Raw genomic sequence first — 24,580 nt, forward strand, 5'->3', positions numbered from 1 at the left:
TGAACATTACTGATGTATTCATATTTTTGGAATTTTCAGAATTATAGTTATATATTTCATTATCTATACAATGTACTTTTGTCCTTATTTTTATGTTGATCCTATTGGCTGATCAAGTGAATGCTACAGATTTAAAAATGCAGAACAGGAATGCAATATTCTCCTTTAGCAGGCAGTGGATCTGAAAATACTATTTAAAATAATATAAAAGAATGATTTAGTTCAAGATACTGTATTAATCAAAATATCTACATTCATTTATTTCCCATCTGCTATACTATAAGAGATTATAGTATTTTAAATTTTTCTATAATATTGAATTGTCAGTGTAGCCCTACATAGGCAAGTTACATTAATTGAAGATCCATGAAAATGACCACGTCTGGTCAAAAATGATGTCCTTCCATCAAATCAAGAGGTGGCATCCAAGGTAATGGCTTGTGGGAAGATGCAACAGCCGGTGTCACCAGCTGTCCTTGGTTGTGTATATGGTTATGCGGGGAGAAAGAATGAGCAAGCACTGCATGTTTATCTCTCACTCATGCCACCATGAAATGTCTTTTCCTACTTACTGTTCATGGTTCAGAATCATCAGATGACTTTTCTCCACAGATTCCTGTAAAAAGCATCCACTTTCATCTCCCTTTTGAAATAACACTGATATCTGAAACACAGCTCAATCTTGCAATAATTTTTCTGTAACTACGGTAATTAGTTTTAAAATGCATGTTTTGACAAATGTTTTCTCCACGCTGTTCTTGGTTCCAACTTCAGCAAAATGTCATTTCGAAGCTTTAAAAGATTTTCAAATGTGGATGCTCTGGATTGGCTCCACTCCAAAAATACTACGGAATGCATTGCGTTGGTAAATGTTGAGCTATATCATAGTTTCAGCTTGCTTATTATCAGGTTCTTTCTTTATAATTTTTATTAGACAACCCATGATACACTGGATCATCATTTCAGAGAGATGAGTTCCTTACCAGATTCTTCAATGCCTTCAATAAAAGCAAAGCTTCTAATGTAGTTGAAAATTCTTAAAAATCCAGGGAGATATTCAAAAATGAATCTGCCTTGAAAGTTGTCCCTGTTGAACTGTAGAACATCAGGAGTTGACTACAAGAAATGTTTAATCACAATTTGTATTATATCATAAACGTTTATAATAATTTTTAAATCATAATTTTTTAAATAAAATTCACCAAATTTCCATTTTATGGGAGTCACGATTCTTGGTTTTTTGACAAATTTGGTACGTTACCTTATTTTTTGGAGTATAAGACACACTTTTGTTTTGGGAGAGGAAAAAATCTGCCTACCAGGTATTCATCTGGCTAGCATCCTTAGTCTGGTCAGTTTCAGCACATTATATTATCCTTTGGCTAGGGCTTAAAAAACCTTATTTGGAGAGAGTTAGGCAGGTAAGAACTGGGAAGACCGTTAGCACCTTGTTAGGGCTGGAAAAAAAGCTTTGAAAAGGCTACATTCGGAGTATAAAATACACTCAAATTTTCAGCCTCCTTTAGGGAAGAAAAAGATGCTCTTATACGCAAAAAATATGGTTACTCATTTGAGTATCTTGATTGAACAAGTTTTGGCTCACAGATTTGAAAGGCAAATTTTTCAAATTTTGTTGAGGTAATTAACCAACCCTAGTTTAGGTATGTGGTCTGGCACTGGAGATACTGAAGTTAAAATTCACTTTAACAATTTACAAGTTCAATGGGAAACTGACAGGTTGTGGGGCAAAATGGAAAATGGAGGAGTGTTATGCCACTTAAACTCCTGAAGGAAAGGTGGGATATAAATGAAAACGCAAAGAGCCGGGGTGGCGCAGCAGATAGAGTGCTGTACTGCAGGCCACTGAAGCTGACTGTAGATCTGTAGGTCAGCGGTTCAAATCTTATCACCAGCTCACGGTTGACTCAGTCTTCCATCCTTCCGAGGTGGGTAAAATGATGACCCAGATTGTGGGGGCAATATGCTGGCTCTGTTAGAAAAAGTGCTATTGCTAACATGTTGTAAACCGCCCTGAGTCTAAGGAGAAGGGCGGCATAAAAATTGAATAAATAAAATTGAATAAATAAAAATATAGAAAAGCATATCTAAAATATACTGCTCAAAAAAATAAAGGGAACACTCAAATAACACATTCTAGATCTGAATGAATGAAATATTCTCATTGAATACTTTGTTCTGTACAAAGTTGAATGTGCACAACAGCACGTGAAATTTATTGTCAATCAGTGTTGCTTCCTAAGTGGACAGTTTGATTTCACAGAAGTTTGATATACTTGGGAGTTATATTGTGTTGTTTAAGTGTTCCCTTTATTTTTTGAGCAGTGTACATATTATTAAAATGGATTACAATAATTATAAAAGGCAATTCAAAATAAAGTAAAATTTATTACTATAGGTAGTCCTTGCTTAGCGACCATTCACAGTGAAAACTGAAATGAAAAACTTTTATGACCAATCTTGCATTTGTGATCTTTGTAGATCTACAAAGCAAAGGAAAGCTGAAGTAAGATCATAAACACAAGCTGGTTTCAAGTAGAATTGCTTTATCTGACGACCTAGTTTTCAGTCCCAATTGCAGCTAAAGGAGGGCTACCTGTACATAGCACATTGTGTTGGTGAACTCAGCTGGCCGGGTGTGCTTGGCTTGTACTTCAAAGTGTTATTTAAATGGAAAATTTAGAGTTGAATAGACTATGGTTACATAGACTACAGACAGACATTGTGTGACTGTAGCCAGAGAAAAGCACTTTAGTTAAGGGATAGTTTTCAGTAATCTGAAACACATGAAGGCCCAAGCTCTATGACTATTTCCCCCAAACTTCTAAAATAAAGCTGAAATCCTCTGACTTTCTTTTATGTTTTTGTATTGCTTTTCAGTTTAAAATATTTTTAGCTGTTGTAAACCATCCAGAGTCTCTGGAAGTCAGGTGACATATAAATTTAATAAGCTACAGTATTATGATGATGGCGATCTTTCCTTGGAAGCAGGCCACACAGAACGAACACAATGTGGCCCACAGAGCAGACCACTACAATGCACAGTGTAGTTTCAGTGCTCTGTTAAAGAAAAGTGTTCAATCCCTATTGGGTTTGAATTACTGGTACTAATTTCATAATAAAGTTAAAGACTGTGCTGGAGAAGACGAAAGAGCTGGTAGGGATGGGGAAGCTTTCTCTTCCATTGAGCTTGTCCCAGGTTTTCGAGTCCCATGGCCAGGGTTATATGGCATACATAGGTGGCATTTGTTCAAACGACTTGAGAGACTTCCTCCCTCGGCTGTTAATTTTGTATAAAGTTTATTTTTCTGCACCTTAAAACATACGTAAGTAAAAACACATATACCATCATAATCAATCATATCTGTAAATAAATTCATACCTTAATGGTGTGTATACATAAAAACATCTTGTATAGCAAATTATAAATCCAACAATTAAATTATATCTAATTTAAAAAGAATCTAAAATAGAAAAAGAAAAAACAAGAATACATCTAAATATAAAAATACGTAAAATCTGAATACATTTTCTACAATTTCTAAAAATCCATATTCATAAATCTTAACTCCTTTAAGTCTGTGTTACATCATTTATCCAATACTGCTACCATTTCTCTTTTTGTCATCCAGGTTTTTACAAACGTATCTCTAATTCTTTTACATTACCTTCAAAGTGTTTACTAATCTATTTTTATTTTCAATCCATTCGTAACATTTCCCCCAGATTTTATAGAACTTCCAAATCTTCTTTATCTTTAATTTTCATTGTAAGTCTACTAATTTCAGCACAGTCCTTAATCTGGTTTATAACTTCTGTATCTGTTGTTACTCTATTCCATTTCCAGTTCTGTGCATATACAATCCTAGCTGCAATCACTAGATGAACAATTAAATTTGTTTCTTCTTTATTAAATTTATCTGGCAAAATACCTAACAAAAGTATTTCAGGTTTAAAATCAATGTTCTCAATCCATATTGAGATGGATTGGCTGTTAAGGGAGAGATGTGTGCATTATCCCATCGGCTTTGAGTCTTTTCTTCACCCACAGTGATGGGCTACCAAAATTTTTACCGTCACATCGTGGGTGTGCCTCATTTTGTGGGTATGGCTTGGATGTGGGTGTGACTGGGCAGGAGTGGCTTGTCAACCATGTGACCAGGTAGGAGTGGATTGACAATCATGTGACCAGTGACTTAAAGGTCATATGACTGGGTGGGAGTGGCTTACCAACCAAGATAAGTTTTCAAATAGGTGCTTGGGCTCTTTTTCAGTTGATTAAGTCACATCATTTGAATAGCCATAAAAAGGACAAATGATAGCATTACTTGTTGAGGAGCACAGTAACATTTTAAGGTTTTGTACTGAACCCCCAAGGTTCAGTATGATAACAGATTAGGCCAATAGCTCAATTTTCTTTAACTGCTATAGAAGTTCAGTTCTAGGCAATGATTAAAATGATTCAAGCGTTCAGGGGTAGTAACAACATACTATTTCATTATTTCCTATTTTAAAAGTAATTAAAGATCATACTAAGGTATTAGAGAAGGAAGGTCAAGTAAAATAACCCTATTATGTATTCAATAAATAGTGCATAAACTTACTAACCTCAGAAAAGGGCGGCATACAAATCCAATTAATAAATAAATTTATTATTGGATGGATTGATGGAGGGAGGGAGGGAGGGAGGGAGGAAGGAAGGAAGCAAGCAAGCAAGCCCTGGTTCTTCTCGCAAGGGCTGATGTCTCTCTACAGAAAAGTTGCTCCACACCAAGCTGCTGCCCTCAGTTAACATTATAATCTTCACAGTGAAGTCCCAAAATATTTTACAATTAAGGCACTCTAATCATAATTTGTTACTGCTGCTTGTTGCAGATTAATTTATTTTAACTTTGCATTGTGAGTCCAGTGTAGCTTTGGATCATTTTTCTCAATAAATAAGGAAATAAATGCCCCCCACCCAACCCCGGGCAGCAGCCCATCAGTGCTCCTCCAGGCTCCAGCTGCCTCAGCCAGCCAGCCCTGGCGCAGCTGAGGCGAGGGAACAACCTTGCGTGGTGAAGTGGTCTCTAGGACCCAGGGGAAACCCAGGCAGCCGGGCTCCGCGAGCCAGATTGCAAATTCTCGGTGACTCAGTCGGCTCCGCGCAGCGCATAGTAGGCGGCAGCGGCGGCCGAAGCGGAGAACTACCGAGCAGCAGGTCCGTTTCGGCTGGCGGGAACAACGGCTCGACCCCCTTTAGGTGGGCGGTGGGGGACGTGGGCCGGCCGGGCGCGGGTAACGTTAGAGGACCGGAAGGACCGGGCGCCGCGCTTCCCTTCCAGCTTTGGGCCTAGCGTCACCCCGCCGCGACTGCCGCTAACGGCGGCTCCTCGCTTGCCTGTTGTCTTTTTTTTTTTTTTTTTGCAGAGCGCCAAGATGGAGTACGAGTGGAAACCCGACGAGCAGGGGCTCCAGCAGATCCTGCAGCTGCTCAAAGAATCGCAGTCCCCGGACACGACGACGCAGAGAGCCGTGCAACAAGTATCCTCCTGCCGCACAAGAGAGAGCCAAGCCGGAGCAGCTAGCTAGGCCGGCACCGGAGAGATAGCGAGGCCCAGCGGGCTGAGTCGGGTTGCCGCATGATTCTGACCCCCGCGGGAGAAGGAAGAGCTTTTAAAGCAAAGCGAGCCGTTCCGCTTGGTGCTTTTTTTTCGGGCTGTGAGGGGGGGGAGAGTAGGGTTAAAAGCCCCGGAGAGGATAACGCCTCTGGGCCTCCGTTTAAGGCAACCGACCGTAGCGGGAATAATAATCCAGGCCCAGCCCCCCGCTTTGGCCAGGCGCGGGCTTTGAATCGCAAAGGAAGCCTGTAGGCGGCGGCGGCTGCAAAGCCTTCGCTCTGCCTCACTCACCCCTCCCTGCGCCCAGGCCCGGCACCTGTTGCGAGTCTGGCGCCAAATCCCGGGTCCCCCCCCCCCCCCCCGCTTTCCGAGGCTTGGCCCGCCTTTAGCAGCTCCGGTGTCGGTCGCTTTTCCCGAGGCTGGCTCTCCACCACCATCCCTGGGCCCCTGTATCTCAGGCTGCTCTTAGCCGGAGCGGTAGATCCGTCCCATCTGTGCCGTTGAAATCCCTTTCGGAAAACCCCAACTGGGCTCCTTTTCCTCTCTCGAATGGATCCCTTTGTCGATCGTTTAGAAACCTGGCGGAATAAAATCCTTTGTACCCTTAATTGTCTCTTTCTGTGGGGACATTTGAATGGATATCGCCCATCTGTGAGGGTCTTCTTGGCCCTTCATATTGGATCGTATTCAGGATAAGCAAAATAATAAACGAATTTTTAGGCTTTTTAAAATTGCTTTAGTCCGTTGAGTCTCTGAAGGTAATGGAGAAGTGAGTGAAATGTTAATTTTCTGCATCTAGAAAATAGTAAAGGATGCATCTAGAAAATAGTAAACGATGGTAGTTTTTGATAAATGCTGAACGGACTTGCAGTTTTTACATGTTGGGGGTGCTGTAATGAGTTTTGCTTGTGTTGCTCCCTGAGGTCGATTTTTGGTACAAACTTTGATGTAAATACCTCTTCTGTTATCAATAATTATATTGTGTGTTTCGTTTGTGCATGCATTTTTTAAAAGCCAGGTAGTTTAATTTTTAAAAAGATTTTGTGCTAATTAGGGAACCTTTGGATTTTTTAGTTTTTGCTCCTAAATGAAATTCCATTTGAATAATCCGGCATCCTTAAAAAGTAGTTTAAAATTAAATCTAAGTATAAACATGAGATAGTGAATACACAGAATACAAATACAAAAGTATAAAAATACCATCCAGTCGTTCTCCCATATCATGGTATGATTTATTATTTACCTTCATTTTAGCATATACTCCTTAGGTTGTTGATGAAAATACAAAATTAATAGGACTTTGCAAAGATTCAGAAGAGATGCTTTACATACAGTATGCTTATTAAAATGCTTGTGCCTGCATAGCCATATGAAGAAAGCTGGAAGAGCTGTTAAAACAACAGCTGCTTGAAAGATCCAAAGAAAGGCAATTTATTTGCACTCTTGTACAAATCCAATAAATAAATAAATAAATAATTCTTTTTAAACGGGTACATGACCATTTTTTAAGGTTTCCTAAATCAGTGTTTCCCAACCTTGGCAACTTGGAGATATCTGGACTTCAACTCCCAGAATTCCCCAGCCAGCGATGCTGGCTGGGGAATTCTGGGAGTTGAAGTCCAGATATCTCCCAAGTTGCCAAGGTTGGGAAACACTGTCCTAAATGATAAAATTGTCTTTATGTAAAGTACAATACAGATAGTAGATTTTACTGTTGGGTAGAGTACTGTTTTTTAGTTCTAAATTTAATCATCCCAGCATCTATCTTGAAAAAGAATGTATTCCTTAGCAGTTTTATATTGACTGAGTTTTATATAGATAGTGCTCAACCTAAAATCATTTGTTTAATGACCATTCAAAGTTACAATGGCATTGAAATAAACCGTATGTTTACTTTTCACATTTATGACCATTGCAGCATCCCCATAGTCATGTGATCAAAATTTGGATGCTTGGTAACATATTTTGCTTATGACAATGATGCTTATGACAGTTCTACTATCCCAGGATAGCAATAGCACTTAAATTGGCTTAATGCCTCATCATGTGATTGTTAGATTGTAACCTTCCCAGATGGCTCTTGACAAGCAAAGAAAATGGGAAAAGCAAGAATCATTTAATGACTGAATGTTTCACTTAATAACTGCAGTGATTTGCATAAAATTATGGCAGAAATTTGAAAAATCGGAGGTGACTCACTTAAAACCACCTTGCCTAACAATGGAAATTGTGATTTCAATTGTGATTGTAAGAAGAAAATTACCTACATAGGTAAATTTTGTTTAAATTGATATTACAATGTTAACTTGCCACCTGTGTCACCTTGAGACTACTCTAGGCAGTTTACAATAAAAGCACAAAGAAATAAAAAGGAAATTTAAACAAAGTGAAAGTAAAATAATAGAACAATAAGTAAAAAGAAATATAGTTAATAAAAAGTGAATGAATGGAAAGCAGAGGATGGGGGAGGGGAGATGGCACCTGTTGTCACATGCTGATAATGCATTGATTCATTGAACGATTGCAGTGTTCACATAACGACCACGGGTTTGCTTAAAGATTATTTCAAAAAGCATCATAAAAATTGTGTTAGTTGCATTGATACCTCAATTTAAAAACCATAACCGGTAATTCTGGGTTTCATTACTGTCTTAAGTTAAGGACTATAACTGTATTCTAGAAATAGCTTGGAATGTGTTACTTGTAATATGCCCCGTTTTTAAAAAAAACTATATCAGATATGTTGACAAAGCATATTCTACCCTTTGATTATGTAACATAGCCAGGGCCTGGTAGGTCATATAACAAACCATGCTCTCAAGCAATCTTCTATCGGGATACTTTCTGTTACTAAAACCCAGACCTCAAATATTTTATAGTAGACTTGTCTTAAATCCAATCTACTTGATAGACTGCTTTTCTCCTTTGATTTAGAGCAGTTTATATCTATTCTAAATTGCTTATCAATGGAAAAATTACACTTTATTGTCTGCAGTTTACTGTCATAGAAGACATAAGCTCTACCTGATTTTTTAATCCACGTGCTAGATTTATACACCATTATAAATCAGTGTGATTTGCTTGGCTTGGGTTTAGCATATTAATAGGATCTGTCTATTATATTTGGTAATCCAATATTAAGTTAGACTTTATGTAAAAGAGACTAGCTTGCTTTGTTTTTGAATTTCAGATAGTAATTTTAGATATTTACACAGCCTTACTGATAACAGCTATGATAGTAGAAGTAGATTGAAGCCTATTGCAAATGTCTATCTGCACTTAATCTGATTTTTCATTAGATGTCCATAGAGCAGAGTTATAAGATAATTCAGTATATGAATATCATGGAATGTAAACAAAATGTAAACTTTATTAGCATATTTACAGAGTTCTTCAAGCCTTATCAGTGTCTATACCTGGAGGCAATTAAGAATCAGTCTGTTACAGATAATTATTTATATTAAATTAATTCTGCTTGAAAGTTTCCTGAATATATCTGACATTTTAAATAGGAAAGCTTAAGTCCGACCCATGAAAGCTATATTGCGTATTTTTGGATTAGTCGCACACTCTCAACTTAATCTATCTCAGAGGATGTTATTGCGAGGGGGGGGGAGTTACATATACTGAATTCCTGAAGACAAAGTGGGTTAGAATGTAGTATCATAGGCTAACTCTGTCCACATCCTGAAGTTTGATCCTGACTGGCTTTAGGTTGACTCAGCCTTCCATCCTTCCCAGGTTGGTAAAATGAGAATTCAAATTGTTGGGGATAATATGCTGACATTTGTAAACTGATCAGAGAGTACTGGAAAGAACTATGGAACGGTATATAACTAAGTGCTATTGCTATTATTAATTATAAAGATAATTCTTCATAGGAAAAAGAAGACACAATCATTTTTGCATTCTGCTTGGAACTTTGCCATTTCTAGTGTTACTAATAGTTTTGGGATAAAAAATATCAGACACTAGCAAGAAAGAATATATGAGATCTATTTTGAATTAGCTTTCTACATGGCAGTTGTGGTCTGATTAAATGTAGCTAGTAATTGATTGTAGAGTAGCTAGTAGTGGTGTTTTGGGGAAAAAACAATTTAAATTAGTTTCACTCATGTAATACAATTTTGCAGTGTTTCATATCTTACATGAAATATCTTTAACGAAACTTTAGAAATTGGAACAACTCAATCAGTATCCTGATTTCAACAACTACCTGATATTTGTTCTTACAAAGCTAAAAACTGAAGGTGAGTTTTATGTTAATTGCACCCAGTAATTACATAACTAGGCAAATTATGCCAGAATTTTAAAGTTCTCAGTACTTTATTCACAAAGACTTCCATTGATTGTTTAGTTCACTAAACTAGATTCCACTAAAATATTTTCTTTATTCTGTGAACAAGAACAATTGCTCAACAATAAATGGAATTTATTGTCAAATAAATCTGTTTCGAATAATATAATATGTGTATTGGACAGTACCAACCTGATTTCTAATAACTTAAAATAGTGCTAAAATACCCTTCTGTGACCAGGTGTTCAAAAACCCTAGATGAAATCTAAAACTACATAGTTTCTGTTATATAAGAAAATAGATTATAATGGATATGGATGATGGTGATGGAATTAATTTTACAGCTGTGGCCTGAGTTTAAATCTTGAAAGATCTTTCAAAATAGGTCTGTTTTGTTCAGGCTGTCTAAAATAACAGTTTAATTAATTTATTAGAGATATAATTTAATATACATTAAATTTGATTATGTACATTAAATAATGTTGCTACGTGCGACAATTCATATCAGTTGATAATGACATAGAAATGTCATTTCTGTTATTTTTCATATTTTGTGTAATGAATCTATGAAATAATTTCATAATGATATAGTAATAATAAAATGAATTAAATCAGTGAAAAAAATAATCCATTCCATTTGAAAATAGTGTATCAAGATCTGATAAATTGAAATGTAATTATATTGTTTTTTTTTGTATATGATTGAAAATTAAAATTCAATTGTGTTATTTTTTTTAAGTGTAGTATGCATAATGTCTTGATTTTGAATTGGAGCTTGAAATAGCTCTTTTGACTTTACTTGGAAGTATTGATTATATTGCAACCATTCTGGAAATATTTGGAACTTCAACTATAGGTTGGAATGTAATTTTGAACAAGCCTGACAAGAGTGGAACAATCCATTTCAAGCTTGAAATATTACCTGTGTCTCAAATTCTAAGTAGAACATTGTTTTTCAGGAAAAGTACTGTATATCCATTATTTTGTGAAAACAGGCACAGAAACTGGATGTATGTGCTTGGTAATATTCTGTCACAGAATACCTTGATAAAGCAGAAAGTACATTGAAAGACAAAGTGTTCTATTAGGTATAATAATCTTACAGGTTGTAGGTTTTTCTATCAGTTTCCTCTTATTAACATAATCTTGGGAATCCCAAAAGTGTTTTTTCAAGAGGCAACTGGACTTTGAATTTTTTCCCCAGAGTATAAGGCGCAGCCTGCCCCCCTAAAAGAGGCTGAATATTTGGATGCATCTTTTACTCTGAATGAAGCTTTTTAAAAACTGTTTTCCAAGCCCTAACAAAGGTGTTAACAATTTTCCTGGCTCTTAACCGGCTTGCAGGCTTTTTCATTGCCACTTGCTCCAAATAATGTTTTTCCAGCCCTAACCAGTGGATAAAATAATGTGCTGAAGCTGACCAGACCAAGGATGTTGGCTAGATGAATACTTGGTAGGCAGATTCCCCGCCCCCCCTTTTTTTCTTTCCCCAAAATTAAGGTGTTTCGTATACTTCCGTGCATTTTATACTCTGAAAAATACGGTAGTTTTTCATCCAAGAAGCTTGGATGAGAAGCAAAAAGTCTTCAAAGAAAACCCAGAAAGTCCAGTTGCCTCTTTAAAAAGTACCTTTGGAACAACCATGACCTGATGACTAAGAATCTCCATAGACATAATCTTGGGAAATACAGTACTGGCCAACAGTAATATATCTATGGAGTCATACAATTTAATATTATATCGTAATATTAAATAATGCATGTGTATGTGTATGTACTTGCACCATGAAATCAAGCATTTCATGATTTGGATTGTTCTTGCTCCTAAAGTAGGTACATGGAATATATAGCCTAAATGACCACCCTTTAAAACTTATTACAGATGAACCAACAAGATCACTAAGTGGTCTTATTTTGAAGAATAATGTCAAAGCTCACTTTCACAACTTTCCTAATGGAGTAACTGACTTCATTAAAAGTGAGTGCTTAAACAATATTGGTGATTCCTCTCCGCTAATCAGAGCCACTGTAGGTGAGTCATGAATATTTATTTATATTCTGTTTTTTTATGCTAAATAAACAAATGATAAAATACGAATGGTAACAATTTTTAAATGTGTTCTAAAGCAGTGGTCCCCAACGTTTTTTCCACCAGGGACCAGTTTCAGCAAGACAATTTTTCTATGGGCCGGTGGGGGCGGAAAGGGGTGTGGTTGGGGGCGGGATTAAGCATGGGGGTGCTGGTCCTCCCCGCCCCTCTTTCCCGCCATCGCTCTGTGGCCGGCAGAACCTGCCTCCCAAGCCCTCTTGCCCAGTGGGGGTTAAGCGCTGGAGACAGGGGGTCAGGCTGGCCCTCCTGCCTCCCCCCAGCCAAAAACGCAAAAGCGCCCCGCGGCAGAAGCCAAAAGAGGCTTGAGCCTCTCGGTCCTTCCCACCCCTCTGTCCTGTCCATCGTCCTGTGGCCGGCAGAACCTGCCTCCCGAGGCCTCTTGCCCGGCGGGAGGCGAAGCGCTGGAGGGAGGGGGTGGCGGCATGAGGGCCGGCAGCTGCTGACTCCACGGACCGGTGCAACATGCCCCGCGGCCCGGTACTGGTCCGCAGCCCGGTGGTTGGGGACCCCTGTTCTAAAGGACTGGGTCGTTTTCTTTTGTTTAAAAATAATATTTTGGGCAATAGATTGGTTCTGATATAGGTATATTATATGACTATTATACTATTATATATAAAATCATTGTTTATTTAATATTTATTTCCAATAAATGTATTTCAGGTCTTCTGCTTTCATTTGTGTCATGATAAAAATATAGATGATTATTTTAGATGTAGGTTAACATAACAGTATGAATTCCTCATGCATATTATCAGAAAGAATATTTTTAATCTTAAAAATATCTTCATTATTATTATTATTGTTGTTATTATTATTATTATTTATTGGATTTGTATGCCGCCCCTCTCCGCAGACTCGGGGCGGCTAACAACAGCAGTAAAACAGTTTTACTTGACATAGGATCACTGTTCTGCTTCAGGGAATATAATTTGAATAAAGAAGAACCTTGAAAGAAATACATGAAAACATAGGAAAGGACTTCTTACAAATACAGTGATCCCCCGATCATTGCGAGGGTTCCGTTCCAGGACCCCTAGCAACGATCGGGTTTTAGCGAAGTAGCGCTGCGGAAGTAAAAACACCATCTGCGCATGCGCAGATGGTGTTTTTACTTCCGCAGCGCTAGCGAGGAGCCGAAGATTGGGGGCCACGTGGCTGTTTTAAAACGTCGACGCCGGCATGGGGGGCTTGCCAGCACCCCCCGGACCCCCAACCCGGGTTTGGGGGGCTGCTAGGAAGCCCCCCATGCCGGCGGCGACGTTTTAAAACAGCCGCGCGGCTTGCCAACTGAGTCTCGAAGACAAACGTCAAAGGCGAACTTCCGCGTTTGTCTTCGGGACGCATTGGGAAGCCGCGCGGCTGTTTTAAAACGTCGCCGCCGGCATGGGGGGGCTTGCCAGCACCCCCCGGACCCCCAACCCGGCGAACGAACGGCGGGTGGCCGGGCGAAGGGCGGGCTCGCTGCTCGCCCGGCCACCCGGGTTCGTTTGGCTTAGGGACATGCCGGCGGCGACGTTTTAAAACAGCCGCGCGGTTTACCAACTGAGTCCCGAAGTCAAAGGCGAACTTCGGAACTCAGTTGGTAAACCGCACGGCTGTTTTAAAACGTCGCCGCCGGCATGTCCCGAAGCCAAACGAACCCGGGTGGCCGGGCGAGCAGCGAGCGAACGGCGGGTGGCCGGGCGAAGGGCGGGCGAAGGGCGGGCGAACAGCGGGTGGCCGGGCGAAGGGTGGGCGAGCCGGGCGAACGGCGGGTGGCCGGGCGAAGGGCGGGCGAGCGGCGAACGGCGGATGGCCGGGCGAATGGCGGGCGAGCGGGTGCTGGGGGGGGGCTTCGCCCTCCCGCCAGCAAGAGGGGGAAGACCCAGGGAAGCCACCCAGCAGCTGATCTGCATGGCGCCATCTACGCATGCGTGCCCATAGAAAAAAAGGGCGCGCATGCGCAGATGGTGTTTTTACTTCCGGGTTCAAAAATCGCCATATAGCCGTTTCGCAATGATCGGGAGCGCAATACCCGGGGGATCACTGTATAGAGGCTCAAACGGAGATGGGGAATCCCAATAGGGAATTCCAGTGGCGGAGCTTTGATATCACGAAGACGTCCTTCCTGGAGTCCATATTTCGGCCGGCCAGGAAGGATGTCTTCGTGACATCAAAGCTTTGCCCCTGGAATTCCCTATTGGGATTCCCCACCTCCGTTTGAGCCTCCCGACCGGCCGACAGCTCCACGGCTCTTCAGGCAAGGTGACAGCCGGGGGGCGGCGCTTCTCGGCATTCTCCCAAACGCCAAACCCAAACTTTTGCCAAACTTCCGGGTTCGGCGTTCGGGAGAACGCTGAGAAGCGCCCGGCTGTTTCAAAAGGTGACAGCCGGGCGGCGGCGCCCAGCGGAGCGCCGTTTTTGTGATTTTTTTTTGCTTGCACACATTAATCGGTTTTACATTGTTTCCTATGGGAAACATTGTTTCGTCTTACGAACTTTTCGCCTTACGAACCTCCTCCCGGAACCAATTTAGTTCGTAAGACGAGGTATCACTGTACTGTACATCTTTACAACACAGACATACTTTATCTAGTCACTTAAAGAAATATTTCTTTTAATCTTTTCTGTTGGCCATTCCGATTTATGTACTATATTAATTTTTTATATTGTTACATTAAAGCAATTTATTATCAATAACTTTTTAAAATTTCTTCAAACAAATTCAAGGTATTTTGATTACAACCATTGCCTCAAAAGGAGAATTGCAGAACTGGCCTGAACTTTTACCAAAGCTTTGTAGTCTGCTTGATTCTGAAGACTATAATACTTGTGAGGTGAGAGTTTGTTTTTTCTAATTTATTATGTTTTTTATTTGGAATAGGTCAACAGTGTGGTAATTATTATTTTTACTACTTTTATTTTTTTCTACCTGGAACTGTGAGGTGAATTTGGCTGAGAAAGAGTGACAGGATCAAAGTCATCCAAACAACTTTCATGCCTGAGGCCGGACTAGAACTCATTGTTTTCCAGTTTCTAGCCTGGTGCCCTATCAAATAAACCAACCTGGCTCTCAGTGATCTTTTACAGCAGATATGGAAAGATTTTCTTAGATTCTATCATGAACCTTGTTTCTATTTTTTTCTTACATTGCTATTATTTTTCATCCTTTTATAATGGGAAAATGTTGCCTTTTCCAGGAATATTTTTGAAGTTAGAGTAGATCCTAGCTGATTAACTAAAGAAAATGTATTGTTGTAAAAATAAAGACTTACTTGGCTAGAGACTGGATTAGAAACTTCATCCCTACTTCATTCTTATTTATCTGTTCTTCCTTTACATTGAAAAATATCTTGTTTGATCTTTCTGATGGTATTTTCTGAAAAGAAAACAGTACTTTTTCATAAGTTGTTCAGTAAATGCCACATATTCTGCCCTTGAAGATCACTTGAAAGTTACGTTGGTTCACCATATGATGGCATAAAGTTGGCCACCTCTCAGTTTACCCATATTATGTTGATGTAACACAAGCTTCACTAGCTCAATTTCTTTCCATGAGCTGCTTGTCACTTTAAAACACTACATCAGTTGCCCAATCTTTTCCGGCTTTGTGGACCAGCCTGGGATGAGGGGAGACGGGATGGTTTTGTGTAACGGTTGGGCAAGCCTATGCGTGCATAGTTCCAAAAGGCTCACAGTGTGGCAGACCAGGGGTTGGGGACCCCTGCCCTACATGCCATGAGGCCAGGTTATTTGCAAGATTGCTCTTCCCTGAGAGTGTCTGCTGGCCCCACCCTGTCTGATAGAGTGGAAGTCCTTCAGGTCCTTCACTTAAAAGTTGCCATCTAACAGGGCTTTGTCTTTTCCATCTTTTCCCTGCTCTGTGGATCATCCTTCAGCTGGGAATTTGGCAATCCTTAACCTTTTAGTCTTTTGGAAGTGTGAAGAGGGCTTGTTCTTCCTCCCAGGGATTGGGGTCAGATAGGATGGGAGCCTGTGGACTATTTTGTTGGAGGCATCCAAGTGAGATGGCTAAGAGCATTTTTGTTTTGGTTTTATAATGTTTATTGTTTATTTTGGTTTTTACTTTTTCTTTTGTTGTTTTGACCTGTTTAGAATTCTAAACAGGTCTAAAAGAGGCGTAGCCATAGAGATCTTTTAAGTAAATAAGATGTCAGCTATATTTGGAATTCAGCCTGCAGTGAGAAAAGGAAGTGATTTTTGAAAGTAATGTTGAGACTGATGTCATTATATAAATAAAAAAAGACAAAAAATTATCTTGTAGGGTGCATTTGGAGCTCTTCAGAAGATCTGCGAAGATTCAGCGGAAATCTTAGACAGTGATGCTTTAGATCGTCCCCTTAATTTCATGATCCCTAAGTTTCTACAATTCTTCAAACATAGCAGTCCAAAAATAAGGTAAGAAGTAAAATTTTCTAGTCAAATTTTTCAGGGAAGCATTTTAAAGATAGCTAACATGAGTATATTGCTAAAATGTATTTTTTTTTTCATTTCTATGATCATCCATTTATACACAAATCTGGGTAGTTTACAAAGGTTGAAAAAATAATAGGAATCAATTAAAGGACAAATAGAAATAGCCAGGCCAAGAAGAGCGAAACGGACAGCTTCTCCTCTGTCATCCCAGGAGCATGGGATTTCTGACAACTGGGCCCTCAGCTCCACCGCCGTTTGTTCTGCTGCTGGAGAATGGGCTATAGTGGTCTGACCTTTGCCCGCTGCACATCCGTGCAGTCAACCATGCCAGGATTGCTGCAAAGATTCTCCCCCTTCACGGTGTCTGTGTGGGTTGGAAGGGGACAGAAATTCTGGCTTGGAGTCTGCTTCAGCCTCCTGGTGCAGGGCGTTGGGAGAAGGCTAAAGGAAAGTGCTGCTGATGGTGAAGAGCTGGAGGGTCTTGTTCCAGTGGGACTACACCATGGCGTGGAACTGGCTGACCATCTCAGCCTGCTGAGCATCCAGGTTCCAGTACCTGACTTTGCATTCCTGCCGGTCTTCTTTCTGCTTGGAAAGCCTGTGCTCGTAGTCCTCAGTGAAGTGCTTCCCTCGTGTGAGTGACAGTGAGTTGGCCATGTCCACCCAGTCATGTGATCCCCTGGCCATGTCCACCCAGTGAACAAGGCTAGGCATGTTCATTAGACATATCATATTAGTGGTCATTAGGCAGATCATACTAGTGGTCCATAGGATTAAAAATTATGAATTTAGTGGTCCCTGAGGTCCAAAAGGTTCTAGAGGCCAGTCTCCACAACAGAAAAAGCATTTTCTTGTGCTCCATAGATGACTTTTTAAAAATAGATGGGACCTTAATTCCTACCCTATTGGCTCTTACCAAATGAGTAGAGACAATTGGGGACAGGTGATCCTTGAAATATCCATGCCCTGTGTCATCCAGCGCATCATGAAAAGGCCCCTTTCTATTGACTAATTTTTTTCTGAACTGGAAAAGTCATTTTATTGTTTTAAGGCATTTCATCTGTCACAGATTATTCTTGTGACGTGATGTTGAACTGTTTATCTGAAAGATGATTAAATTTTACGTTCTGGATATTATCAGTCAGTAATATCTTGAACTTTAGATGACAACACTTACTATTTTACTGTCCCTTAGAGATCAATAAATATTTGATAAAAAGGAAGGTATCCAACCAGAGTTTCTTCTACTAAGTAAATCTAATATCAGAGATGCTCTCTTAAGAACAGTATGGCTTTAAAACTACAAGTAGTCCTTAAGTTACAACAGTAATTAGCCTTGGAATACCAAGCCTAATCCATCATTAAGCGTAGAACTTTAATACAGAAATAAGATGCAAAGAAATATGACATCAGATGATTGCATCACTTAGCAACCACAATTCTAGGAATTTTCATTGCTTCTGTTAGTTGAATTCCATTGGACAAATCACAATCCAAGCCATTTCTCACTTAGTCCCTTCCAAGGCCTGAGTTTCCGTTTTTTCCAAGGTAAGGACTGCCTCTCTTCCACTTGCCTCATCTGCCTATTTCCCCCATATATGCATTTTTGGCTGCCCCTGCACCCTGCCTTACAAGGCAGCAAACAGCACCAGAATTACATGGCTGTGGTGCTGTTTGCCATCTTCAACTCAGATTTACTGCAGTTCTGGGACTGCAAAATACTCCTGAGCCACAGTATAAAACCGCAGCCATCTGAGGAAGCCTCAGCCACCCCAGTAGCATGGTGTGTGCAGCGACTTCACAAGAAGTGCCAGGTACCAAAATAGCCTAGGTAGAGCAAACAAACAAACAAACAAATAAATTTATATTTACATTATATTTATAGGTCCCATGCGGTTGCTTGTGTCAATCAGTTTATCATCAGTAGAACTCAAGCCCTTATGCTGCACATTGATGGATTTATTGAGGTGGGTGATTCATATTTATGTATACCTCTTGTGGATAATTATGATGTATTTCTGTTTTTCTGAATGCCATTTTCCATTGCTTCAAAATAGTCCCATTTGGATTGAAGAGAGAGCGTGTAGACAGTTAATCTTTTTTTTTTCTCCCTTGATAAAGTGTGGCAACAATTACAGGAAAAAGATACTTAAAAACCCAGAGCCAGTAACTCTAAAAATTGAGAATGTTCTTTCAGTTAATAATTGAGTTGTTTTAAAGATATTTCTAGGGCCCAAATTTTCTGACTTTTTATTAATGTCTAGCCAAACAAATGGCCTAAATAGTATCCATTACTTTGACTTCCAGCTATGCTGGTGTCTGGTTGATGAGGGTAATAATTCTACTTTTAAACTTCCTATACTCTGTCCTCGCAGAATTGATTGGTATAGCTGTTTGCTTGTAAATAAATATGTCTGCAAATACATAGCCACCACTTTTATTTGTAATTAGCTGATCTGAATGATGTTGAGCATTACAAGAGATAAAGCTTCCTATATAAATTAATACAGTTCTGACTCATCTAAAAGTAACCTGAAAAAATCTTTATTCATGGTTTACATTTTGTTATGTTTGTAATACAATAAGAATGTCTGCATTGTTGAATTAAAAGAGTAAATATTGTTCTACAACAGTTAGGTCTATAAAACTCTTTTAAGTCCATCATTTTTCCAAATAATGTAGACCACTGAAAGAATGATGTTGGTAATATGAATTTTAGTTCATAGTTTATCTATCTATCTATCTATCTATCTATCTATCTATCTATCTATCTATCTATCTATCTATCCTTCCATCCATCCTTCCATCCATCCATCCATCCATCCATTAAACACTTCTGTTCTTTTTTTTTTTTATTCCCCTTTCACAGAATCTGTTTGCATTGGCTGGGGATGAGGAGCCTGAAGTACGTAAAAATGTTTGTAGGGCTCTGGTAATGCTGCTGGAAGTTAGAATGGACCGTTTGCTTCCTCATATGATTAGTATTGTTGAGGTAACTTTTTGCATGTATTTTACAAAATGTTTTAAGGTGATAACATTCTTTGAATTAGAGACTTTTGGCAGTTGCAACTTTTCCCTTATTAAATATATCAAAACGCTTGGAAACCAAATTTGTAATTAATAATTATTTCTTAATGTCCTACTTACATTTGCCTGTTAGTCTATTTTCTCGTACGAGCACATGCATGTGTCTGTTTGTACACTTATGTGCACAAAAGAATACAATAATAATTTTAAACTAATTGTTTTTCGAATAGTGTTGATCACAAAGTCATTTCATAAACAGTCGTATATTTAATTAGTAGTAATTATTAATTAGTAATACTAATCTAATATTGTAAATCCAAACTGCCCTTATCTTTCCATCATAAAGGAAAACTTGTATTTGTTATAACCTGTAATCAGTAAATTCATAGTTCTTCCTACTGGTTCTTCTATTAAATAATTCAAAATCACATTCACATCTTTTTCTTCCCAAAACCATGTTAACAAATATGGAAATTTAAAAAAAAGCAACAAAATAGGATGATAGTGAATCAGTCCCATAGCAAGTGACGTGACCATCATTTTCTTCTTCCAATATAATGAAGTTGATTGCTTCAGACATTCTCTGAGATGTCCAATAAATATATTTTGTTAACTAAAGTTCATCTTAAGTTCATTAGAAGTATATAATAATAATAATAATAATAATAATAATAATAATAATAATAATAATTTATTAGATTTGTATGCCGCCCCTCTCCGAAGACTCAGGGCGGCTCACAACATAACAATAACACAATGCATTACAAATCCAATAGTAAAAATTTAAAACCAATTAAGAACATTAATAACATAACCAATATTATAATATAATCCCCAACTACACAATCATACACATTCAACCCAGTCCATCATACAATAGAGGTCGAAAACATAACAAGGGGGGGGGGTAATTATCCCCACGCCTGGCGACAAAGGTGGATCTTCAGCATTTTACGGAAGGCGAGGAAGGTGTGGGCTGTTCGAATCTCTGGAGGGAGTTGATTCCATATTCTTTAAAATCCTAACCAATACTTGCTTAAAATGCAGTATTTATATAATTTGTTCCAAATATTTGTAGATAATTTTGTACACCGTAGCAAGATATTTTAATCCTGCCCCCACTCCGAGTGAGATGAATGGCAAACAAATTTAAAGAAACGAAGGAAATTTATTGTGTAAAAATGAGTTTCTTGTTAAAGAGACAGCATCAGGTTTATATTGTCAGTTTAATAAACATTGTTTTGTCTTTGAAGGATCCTAAGTATGATATCTGAAAAAAATCTGCATGTAAAAAACTAATTTGCTATATTTTGTGGAAAAAGTGAATTTTCATGTCAGCAATTGAAAGACACACACAAAAAAAAGCTGTAAAGAATCCCTTCAAAAAACAAAACAAACCTAAAAAAAGGAAAAGAGAAATTGTTATTAGGATATCAGATCCTCTATTTTCAGACTCTTCCAATAATTACATGGAATGAAAATATAAAATAGGAACTATCTCCAAAGCAAAACTCATCTTCTAGAAAATTAAAAAAAAAATCTAGAAAAGACATTGTTACTTCAAATGAATAGTAAAATTTATACAACTTCTGCATCAAAACATTTCATCCTGGAATCCAAGGATAAACAATAAGAATAGCAATAAAAGAAGGTTTTCCCCCTTTTGGTTAAATACCAAACAAGTTTTACTTAATAAGTTCCCCTACTGAACTCATTTTCTGAGGCAGACTCCCCAGGCAGTCATTAGCAATATCACATGTTTTACCGCAGATTTGCTACAAACCGGAATTTACTTCCTGTTTTGGGAAAAACTGCTCCATACCAAATCATTGGTTTGCTTAACAACCATTGCTGAAAATGTTGCAAAATCAGGTCTACCTGATCTCCCTCTGTCACTACTTAAGACTAATGGTTCCATTATGGTCGTAACTTGGAAGAGTATGTGTACATTTATTTATAATTTACCATTGACCTTGCTTGGTGTTTTAAAGTTTGTTTAGGAATTATAAGGTATTTCTAAGAACATACTGTGACAGACATTTCATCTTGAACTTTCACCATTGTTTCGCATTGCATATTAAAATTTTCAAGTTAAGACAGATATGAATCTCTCACTATATATTTTTTTTCACTCTGCTATTGCGTGTTTCTAAATCCTTGCTTCGGGTCCCAAAAGTTCCCATAGACATAGATTTTCAATTATTAGTGGCAACATTGTGAAAATAGATGGCTGCTTTATTTATGCTTCCCTTCTTGAGGCAACTTATATTAAGGTTGATGAAAAATTAATTTAATTTGTGTGTTTAAGGTAAACTTTTCTAACTTGCTACACAATCTGAATTTAGTTGGGGGAAAGATCAAAAGCAACATGAGAAAATATTATTTTACTGAAAGAGTAGTAGATCCTTGGAACAAACTTCCAGCAGATGTGGTAGATAAATCCACAGTAACTGAATTTAAACATGCCTGGGATAAACATATATCCATCCTAAGATAAAATACAGAAAATAGTATAAGGGCAGACTAGATGGACCATGAGGTCTTTTTCTGCCGTCAGACTTCTATGTTTCTATGTTTCTATGTTTCTATATTGAAATACAGCCAAAAATCCATTTACATTTCAGCGTGTGGGATTTTTCTGATCGTACTGTTAAGTTCTACTGTCAAAAATTAAAACTATTTTTTGGAGAACTATATATAAAAACATGACATCAAATACTGTGCAAACCCCTCTATATTAATAAAATTACTTGTAACAAATGGACATGCTTAGCAGTTTTATATAAAATATGCATGAAAACAATGTGGCAAAAAAAAATTCTTGCAAATTTTAAACACACTATTCTTAGTTGCAAATTGGACAAAGTCTACTTGAGTTTAAAAAGTGAAAAACTGAGGGATCAACAGGAGGCGAGAGATACATGGGAGGGGGAGAGAAAAAGAGACAGATACCCTTTCATGGCCTCCTTATATAGACAGCTTCTTAAAGTAACAGTAACCCTGCTGATTTATTCTCATTCTTAAAGCGACAATAACCCTGCTGACTATTCTCATTGCATCAGCGTTACAACAGCTGGTCAGCTATTAAATCTTCATTACTCTGACCCGTATGATAATAGAATGTTATGTGAAAGGGTTTTAATTGCATTGTATTTTCAAATGTACCCAGATTCTGTTTCTTTTTACTTTCTTACCATAATACCTAGTACATGCTGCAGAGAACTCAGGACCAAGATGAAAATGTGGCTTTGGAGGCTTGCGAATTCTGGCTGACTTTGGCTGAACAGCCAATTTGTAAAGATGTATTGTATCGTCATCTTTCAAAGTAATTTTATTTTCCCCTTAATAGTATATTGGCTTATTTGAAATGTATGTGCATTTTTATCTCATAGTGTCTTTAAAAACTTAAAATTGTTTCATGAATCTTGTATACTCATTATCTGGAACATTTAAATTGATGTGGTAATTGTACCCTATGTACTTACCCATGGACATATACTAACTTGACACACATTTTTGCATGCTAATAGTTTTTATGAAAGCTGTAAAGGCCAGTAATATCAGTGAAAACTTTCATGTGGCAGAATCAAGGGAATGTCTGTTTTTCCATGAAAATATTTCATTCTTTTTTCCATACTGTATAACACAACTACAGACCATTTAACCGTGTTTGTTTTAAAATGTCTGTGCTTTATAAACTTTATGTAATTGCGTCTTTTGTCCAGAGAAAGAAGCCATATTTGTGAGGGAGTCAAATTTTCTTTTACCATTTATTTAGCAAATATGTGATTCCTGGTGGTCAACAGTATAAATATATTCTCAATCAAACATAACAGTAAATACAATCAAGCCAAAGTATCTATTTCCTTCTTTTCCTGGAAGCTATCTAGGACAATTCCATCTTTATTAATTATTGGAAAATCATTGGATAGAATACCTGATAGGTGGCCCCAGCAACAGACAGAGGCCATCACTGGAACCTCTGTTGCTATACCCTCACTTTTCTAAAATGGTGGATTCATTAATAATTTATGCAGCAAGAGGCATATTAAAAAGATTATACTTGAAAGAAATTGTCCTGAAAACAACTGATAGCCAAGCTTCTCCGTACTGAAGGAGTGGGTCCAGCAGTCACATGGGTTTGCTCTGTCCAATCCGGTGGAACTGAGCCTAGTATTAAAAAAGACTGCTGGATCCGCCCCTTCCCCAGAATTCGCTCAGTTCGCATTCCTTCGGATGTGTGTGAATGCTCGTTCCTCCCAAAACACCTTCCCTTCGATCTCTCTTCAAATCCAGTAAGAATTTTCCATTACTGTATTAAGCTTGCCGGCTGGGGATTCCACTCAGCCCTCCTGGGCTTTGAGTTGGGGGAGAAGTTAGCGGCTCAGCCCCCGCGGTTTTTCCCTCCGTGCTGCTGCCGCGGCCGTTATTTTACTATTACGGTCTGGAGGTCCCGCCGAGAGCAAGCCTTCTTTAACTAAAATAAACAAACTATTAAGGGCTAATTACCTCCCGCGGTGTGGGACTTGAATTGTCTCCCGGGCTTAGTGTCTCCGATCATAAATTAACGGAGCGTTTGTTTTTGGCGCCAAAGGCCCTCGCGCCCAGTAATTGCACTTTCGGTTCTGCCCTAAGAGGTCGGCCATTAGTGCTTCCAGCCCGCCGCCTGACCCTTGGAGTCGTCGTTCGAGTTCCCTCGAACCTATTCTCCACGGAAGTGGCCTCCAACCAGTTGTGCCTTGGTTTTTCTTAAAGTTAAGTTTGTGAGGCCTGCCACGCTGCACTTAGGGACACGAACTCTCTGGTACCGTCCAGGATTGCCCCTTAAGGCGCAGCTGCTCCTGGGCCTAGGAGCAGGGTCACCTATCCTCTTGGGAAAGCTCACAAAAAATTCTTCTCCCCCCTATTTTATTGGCTCAAGCCTTGTCCTCTGTAATTTGTTTTCAGACTATGGCTTCTTTTCCCAAGAGAGGCACTACTAAGAGTCCCAAAGAGGTTAGGCCTACTGATAATTCTACTGAAGTTCCCCAGGCCTATTCCTCCTCTTCCTCTGGCGCCCATTCCTTAGCCGGGCCCACCAGGGCTGAGAAGAGAAGGGACCTAGCCCTACAAA

The 24,580-nt window shown here is 38.8% G+C and overlaps 1 protein-coding gene across 4 annotated transcripts in view; it reads left to right on the plus strand.

Annotated features, from left to right (window-relative positions):
• The first annotated feature begins 5,115 nt into the window (after positions 1-5,115).
• Positions 5,116-24,580, plus strand: part of TNPO1 (transportin 1) — a 43,620-nt gene continuing 24,155 nt past the window's right edge. The window contains exons 1-9 of one of the 4 annotated variants that reach the window (XM_070743142.1): positions 5,116-5,218; positions 5,428-5,541; positions 9,793-9,868; positions 11,797-11,946; positions 14,734-14,840; positions 16,289-16,422; positions 18,326-18,407; positions 19,310-19,432; positions 22,674-22,792. In XM_070743142.1, coding sequence (XP_070599243.1) covers positions 5,437-5,541; positions 9,793-9,868; positions 11,797-11,946; positions 14,734-14,840; positions 16,289-16,422; positions 18,326-18,407; positions 19,310-19,432; positions 22,674-22,792 — 896 coding nt within the window. In that variant the 5' untranslated portion in view covers positions 5,116-5,218; positions 5,428-5,436. Of the gene's footprint in view, positions 5,261-5,427; positions 6,377-9,792; positions 9,869-11,796; positions 11,947-14,733; positions 14,841-16,288; positions 16,423-18,325; positions 18,408-19,309; positions 19,433-22,673; positions 22,793-24,580 lie in introns of those variants that run through there. The other 3 variants (XR_011558351.1, XM_070743143.1, XM_070743144.1) reach the window with 3 other exon arrangements.

Source organism: Erythrolamprus reginae, chromosome 2, assembly GCF_031021105.1.
Source record: "Erythrolamprus reginae isolate rEryReg1 chromosome 2, rEryReg1.hap1, whole genome shotgun sequence".
Classification (NCBI taxonomy): Eukaryota; Metazoa; Chordata; class Lepidosauria; order Squamata; family Dipsadidae; genus Erythrolamprus; species Erythrolamprus reginae.